The 6,998-nt window shown below is 45.9% G+C and overlaps 1 protein-coding gene across 2 annotated transcripts in view; it reads right to left on the bottom strand.

Annotated features, from left to right (window-relative positions):
* The window catches only part of SMARCA1 (SWI/SNF related, matrix associated, actin dependent regulator of chromatin, subfamily a, member 1), an 87,749-nt gene extending 87,395 nt beyond the window's left edge, over nt 1–354 (bottom strand). For both annotated transcript variants that reach the window (XM_006885048.1, XM_006885049.1), the window contains exon 1: nt 187–354. In XM_006885048.1, coding sequence (XP_006885110.1) covers nt 187–354 — 168 coding nt within the window. The remainder of the gene's footprint in view (nt 1–186) is intronic.
* Between the last annotated feature and the right edge of the window lie 6,644 nt (nt 355–6,998).

The raw sequence follows: 6,998 nt of genomic DNA, 5'->3' as shown, positions 1-6,998 counted from the left end.
CCGCCCGCCGCGCCCCGCCCCCGCCCTCTGGCGGCCCTGGGAGGGGGAAGGGACGGACGGTTTGGGGGTGAGCCATCGCGCCCCCCGCGCCCAGGTACCTGTCGGCGCCCCGAGGCCAGGCCTCCCCCTCCCCGAGCCTCGGCGGAGCCTGGCCCGCACCCCCGCCTGGCCCGCTTGCACACACACCCCTTTCTTCCGCACCTCCTTGTCGTCCTGCTCCGGGGCCACGGCGGCCGCTCCCTCCTCCGCGGAGGACGGGCCCGGCTGCTCGTCCTCGGGGACCACGATCGCGATCGCGGCGGGCGCATCGGCGGCTGCCACGGTGGCTGCCGCTGCGGCGATGTCCGGCTCCATGGCGTGGGAGCGGGGCCGAGCTAGGGGCGCGGGCTCGGGCGGCGGCGGCAGCACAGGGCGAGATGGAGCCCGAGTGGGGAATCGCGCCGCTTCCAGCCCCTCCGCTCGGCCCCCCTTCTTTAAATAACCCTCAACCCTGCCCCACTTCCGTCCACCCACCCTACGTCATGGCCTCCCCCCGTCGCCCTCCCCCCTGCCTCCACCCCCCCTCAACGATCGCGAGACTCCCCCTCCCCACTCAGCGCCCGGGCAGGCCCTGCGCGACCAACTGTTGCCTAGGTGTGGGGTAGGGACAGGGGTGGAGGCGGGAGCGAGCCCACAGCCCCTGCAGCCCTTCCCTCCACGCCCCCAACAGCCAGCCTTGCAGATGTGTGCAGAAAGATTCCTCTTTCCCCTAAATCTGCTCTTTGTACCTCCTGGCGCTCTTGCTTCCGTGCACAAAGAACTTTTCCTAGGCTCCTAACTGTGCTGTAACCGGTCATTCCTTACTGTTTGCAAAGCTGAGAACGCTTCTGGCCATGGCCCTCTCCCAGGTCCCTAACATAGGATGGTTGGTGCTATTCCACCTTCTCAAATTCGGCAGGAGGCACTCCTTGCATCTTTTGATTGCAGCTGCAAGCATTCACTTTACCTAAGGCGAGGTGTAAAAGCCTCGTGCTTTATGTCTGTGTGTGTTCTCCCATCCCTACCTCAACTGATACCTGTCAGATGACCCATGTGCAGAGAGCCCCTCTTTTTGGCTTCGCCGCTGGATTTAAAAACTCCTTGGGGGTAAAGTCAATGTCCCCACAGAATCTAGGGGAGAATGTGGTGGGTTCCAAGTGTGTGTAATTGGATTAAACGACTGTGATTTTTTTTTCTGCTGATTCTAGTCATCCTCCTGTTTTTATTGTTTAATAGCGATTCAGCACTAATGATATGCATGATTAGGGGTATGAAAGCACTTTGTGAATGGTGCAACACTGTGCAAATGATCTACCAGGTATTGTCACTTCTTTTTCCTTGTTTCTTCTTTTGACAGATAATGAGAACATTAACTTCTCAGCTTCCAAATTTCGGTCATTAAAGACAAAATATAACAAAATACATAGTAAACACTACTGATGATCTACCATCTCAAGATTTTCAATTTCCAAAAATGAAGACCATGCTTCTCAAAGTGGGGGAAGAAACGGCCATGATTAACTTCCCTTAATATGCCCTCATAAATTACCAATTGGAAATGGTAGGATGTCTACAAATTGTGCCCTTCTTAAAGAAAAAAAAAAAAAAAAAGATAGCCCTTTCCCCCCTCGAGATTTTCTTACACTCTAAACCCCTTTCTGCTTTAAAATTGTGTGTCCTTAATAGGCAAAACCTGATGGCTGTTTTACCATTACTGCCCGTATACACCTTTGGGAGAGTGAATGCGTGATCCTCTCTAGAACTACTTTTGATTTACGGGAAAGGGGGAGCAAAAAGAGGCACCAAACAAGACTTGGTGACTCAATGAGGGTGCCACTGAAAGAGGAAAGGCAACATTAATTTTGTTCTAGTTTGGGGTTTTTGTTGTTGTTTTGGGGTTGGTTTTTTTTCTTCTATGACACAACCCTGCTCGCTGAAACTGAGGAGGACCTCATGCACTTACTGCAGAGGGTCAAGGACTGCAGCCTTCAATATGGACTGAGGCTCAATGTCCAGAAGACAAAAATTCTCACCACTGGACCAATCGGTAGCATCAGGATGGATGGTGAAGAGATTGAGATTGTTCACAGCTTCAGTTTGCTCGGCTCCATGGTCAACACTCTTGGCACCAGTAGCCAGGAAATCAAAAACAGTATTGCGATGGGAAAGTCTGTGGTTAGGGACCTCTCTAAAGTACTCAAGAGCAACGGTGTCTCTCTGGAGACTAAGGTGCGCCTGATACAGGCCATGGTTTTTGCAATCACTTGTTATGCATCAGAGAGCGGGACAATGACTAGGTAGGAGAGAAGGAAAATTTACGCCTTTGAGCTGTGGTGCTGGAGAAGAGTATTGAATGTACCATGGACTGCCAAGAAAACAAACAGATTCATCCTAGAGAGGGTTAAACCAGGCTGCTCCTTGGAGGCAAGGATTCTGACATACTTTGGACATGTTGTAAGGAGAGACAGGTCTTTGGAGAGGGACATCATGCTGGGCAGAGTGGAGGGACAGCGCAGGAGGGGAAGAACCTCTATGAGGTGGATTGATGCAGTGACTGGAGTAATCGGGGTGGGTGTGTCAGAGGCAATGAGATTGGCACGGAATAGAGCAGGGTTTAGGGCTGTTGTACATAGGGTCGCTATGAGTCGCAAACGACTCGACGGCACATAACAACAACAACAACAACATGGTTGTTTACACACACACACACACACACACACACACACACACTCCCATGTTTCTCAACCTGGAATGTGTGTGTTTGCTGTCCAAGGGGAATAGGGAGCCTCAGTGGAAAAACTGGTTCATCTGTCTAGAGCATCAACTTAACTCAAAAATGGGCAAGAGTTAAGTCACTTAACTGATTATTGGAAATACAACTTGGTTGGTTGGTTGGTTGCTTGGTTGCTTGGTTGGTTTTGAATTAAAAAGTGCACATGTCCGGAAAAGTGGACTGGAGAATTTGAAGTCTCCAAAGACAAACTGAAACTTCCAGTTAAGACATCCACATCCTTCCACACTCTTCCTTGTTTCATTGCCAGTTAATAAAGGGTCTTTGGTGGGAAAATTTTAAAAGCACTATAACAGAGCAGAGTTTAGGGCTGTTGTACATAGGGTCACTATGAGTCGCAAGTGACTCGATGGCACGTAACAACAACAACAACAACATAATGGGCACTACTGCAATCCTCCTGCCCATCCCTGGTCATTGGGCCCTTCCAGATAATGGCAGTGGGGGATTTCTTTCCCCAACTCCAAACTGTAGCTGTGGGAGGTTAGAATACCATTCTTTGCCTGGGGCTTCCAGGAGTATAGCTTAAGAAACATTGATTAGGGGAGCTCTGGTGGCCTAGTGGCAAGGAGCTGCAATTACAATCCCAGAGGCGCACGGTTCAAATCCACCAGATGCTCTGCCGGGTAAGGAGGGACAATCTCCTCCTGTACCAGTCAGATCTGATTTGACGGTACACTCACACAAAAATAATTTTAAAAAAATTTTAAAAAAGAAACATTTATTAAATGTAACCAATGTCACAGAACTAATTGGATCAAACTCAGAATGCATTGCCCTCAACCTGAACTGACTACGTTGTTCACCCTCCAGCAAAGTTTCCAGGAGGTTGTAAATCATAAGCGTCCTGATTGCCTATCTTTCTCCAGCACAGCCATTGGTGACTTTGAATCACCGGAGAGGCACACCACCTTTAAGGTTTGCAGTACACCTCGGCAAAGGTTCACCAAAAGCGCGATCAAATATTCGTTTTAAAAAATACTGTGTGTGTGTGTGTGTGTGTGTGTGTGTGTGTTGACGTGCTTCTGCTTTGAAGAATGCAGCATTTCTCAGTATTTCTCATGGCCAATGAAGAGTATCCCTGGTCCATCATGGGTTCAATGCCCTTTGGGGCATCAATCTGGGAAAGTTCATATCCTTTTATAGCACCTCTTTCTATGGAAACATCTGTTCTAAGTTCCAAAAAAAATTTTTCAATGTAAATTGGGTGAACGTAATATATTTGAACAATGGAGATTGTCCATGTAGTCATGATGTGGTTCTATTCAGGATGCTGCAGCTGAATGTCCTGCCCAGTGAGTATGTGAATGTGGCTGTAAAGATCAATGTTTGCTCAATAGTCCTGGCCACAGGATTCATGTAAACACTGCCCTTTGGCTTGTGGCAACAGCTGTTATTTACAGAGCATGGCTATCCCTATTTGCAAATCTGCCTAAAATTCATGATCTATAGGCCAAAGTCACCACTATTCTGAGTTACTCAGCACCTTGCTCTATCTGTTACTCTTGCTCCTCCTATTCTATCTCAGGATTTAGAGGTGAACTTGAAATGGCTCCACTCCCAGTTGGAGAACAGAGTGAATTGTTATAAAGTACCATGCAACCATATTTGGGAAACTCAAAACAAATCCTCGTCTGAGGGATGATCTGTCCATGTTTGCAGTTTGTGAACATCGTGGAGGCTGTCCAGCGCTTGTTTTCACATTTCTCAGGCTCATAAAAGCAGATCAAGGGCATGATGTTCCTTCTCTTATCTTAGATCTGAAATTTTTTCTCCGCTTAAAACCACATTATTATCTCATTGCCCACTGATGTTCGTAAGCTATGACAAAGGATTCTCAGTGGTCACACCATTTTGCATTCAACTCTAGTAACCATTTGTTTCAGTTCAGTAAGCTTTATCACCCTTCCTCTTGAACACTTTTAGAACAGGGGATTTTTTGGAACATGTGATCTTTCCTTGGTACTCTGTCTTTTAAAGAAATGGAAATACTACGGATCTCTAGTATTCGAGTGGTCAGGAGTTGCACTGCCAACTCAAAGGGCATTCAAATCCACTAGATGCTTGGCAGGAGAAAGATGGGCGATCTTTTACCATACAACTTTCAGCCTCTGAAAGCCCACAGGAGGGTTAGCTATGAATTAGTTCCAACTCAGTGGCATGTAACAGCAACAGTACATGTCGGCTGTTTTGGGATGTACTGTTAGGAGAGGCCGTTCTCTGGAGAGGTACATCATACTTGGAAAGGTAGGCAAAAAATAAATACATACATACATAGATACATACATACATAAAAAAGGATGAAACCCCTCAGACAGGTGGTTTGACACAGTGACTGTTGCAATGGGCTCTTGTATGTCAGTGATTGTTAGGTCAGGATAGGTCAGGGTTCAGATCTGTTGTTCATAGGGTTGCTCAGAATTTTTCTGGATTTGACGGCACCTAACAGCAACTGGTGCGTCAGAAAACTCTAATGACATGATCCCATACTGCTTATCCAAAGGCCATGCCTCTGGTAACTCGAATTCACATTCAGCTCTATAGGAGCAAGATGGGCAATCTCCTCTCATGGGATTTACACAGTCTCTGAAAACCCACTAGACGGTCAGCTATGAGTCTGTTCAGTCTCAAGGGGAATGAATGCTCAAGCACTGTGAATAGGCAATAGACTATTCTCCACAGTTCTAGGAAATAACTATGAATACATCTATTTGGGGAGCTCCGGTGGCCTAATGGTAAGGAGCTGCACTGCCAACCCAAAGGCAGAGTGTTTGAATCTACCAGCTGCTCCATGGGATAAAGATGGGCAGTCTCCTCCTGTACAATTTACTGACTCTGAAAACCCACTGGAGGGTCAGCTCTGGGTCCATTCTAATTCAATGGTACATAACAAAAATCCTTATTTTAGAGAATAGTGATGGCTTAGTCGATAAGGATTGCACTTCCAATGCAAAAGTGTACAGTTCAAATCCAGATGGGCTATCCCCTCCCGTGTGATTTCTTTACAAACTCTGAAAACCAACTAGAGGCTCAGCTATGAGTCCATTCCAACTCAACAGCAATGAGTTGAATTGAATTGTATCCCTACTTACAGCAGAGAAAACTGAAACTTGGAGAGGTTGAAGAACTGGGACTTTAAACCAGTTCTTCCCAGTTCATTCATGGCTGACAGAGCAAAACCAGAAAAATATGAATGTCTAAAAGTGGGTAAACCAGAACAGGAAAAATTACAGGTTGACATCCTGCTTGGAACTTAACTCTTAGAAAACAAGGGCAACATGCACCTTGCCTAACAATGAAATTTCTTGAATGATAGTCAGACACAATGATATCCTGCTCAAGGATAGAGGCTAACACACCATTTGGAATGTGTGTCCCTTTGCACAGACCTGCCAATAATCCAATCGCCCTCATTAGGATCTTGAATGGACTCACTATGCCTCTTCCAAATCTCCTATTCCAGGCTTTCAATCTATAACACACACACCCCCTGGGCTGTCTTTCTACTTAAGTCAAACTTTAAAATACCAGTTCTGTTGGAATTTTGTTTTGTTGGCCATAACTGAATTTGTTCAAATCTGTTTGAAAGCAGGTAAATAACAAATGAAATATTCTACAGCTGGTAAATTATGAAAGCCTGATGCACATTCTGGACTGTCTTGTCGCAAACATCATCTTTCCACTTCACCTTTCTTAAATTGTTTTATTCTTCACAGGACTATCTCCTTGGCAGTTGTTCTTTGTTAAGTGTTGTTAAGTCGAGTACTACTCAGAGCAACCCTTATGCATGACAGATTCTAACCCGGTCCTATCCTGTGCCATCCTCACATATTTTGACACATTCAAGCCCATTGCTGTAGTCATGGTGTAAATCCATCTCGTTGAGGGTCTTCCTCTCCTTTGCTGTCCCCTCACCTTTCCAAGCATGATACCCCTCTCCAAGAAATAATAGCCTCTCCTACCAACATGCACAAAATATCATTAGCAGTAGAAAACATATAAAGAGAATGACTGAAAAAAAGTCTACTATATGTTTCTTAAGCATATCTTAAGCTCAAGGAACTGAAGAACAAATTCAAACCTCGAGTTGCTATAATTAAGGATGCTTTCGGCAGAATGTTAAATGATCCAGGAATTATTAAAAGAAGATCGAAAGAATATACTGAGTCACTGTATCGAAAGGAATTGG

Source organism: Elephantulus edwardii, unplaced genomic scaffold (genome assembly GCF_000299155.1).
Source record: "Elephantulus edwardii isolate Elephantulus edwardi_28Jun2011 unplaced genomic scaffold, EleEdw1.0 scaffold00040, whole genome shotgun sequence".
Lineage (NCBI taxonomy): Eukaryota > Metazoa > Chordata > Mammalia > Macroscelidea > Macroscelididae > Elephantulus > Elephantulus edwardii.
This window is presented reverse-complemented; position numbering and strand designations above follow the sequence as displayed.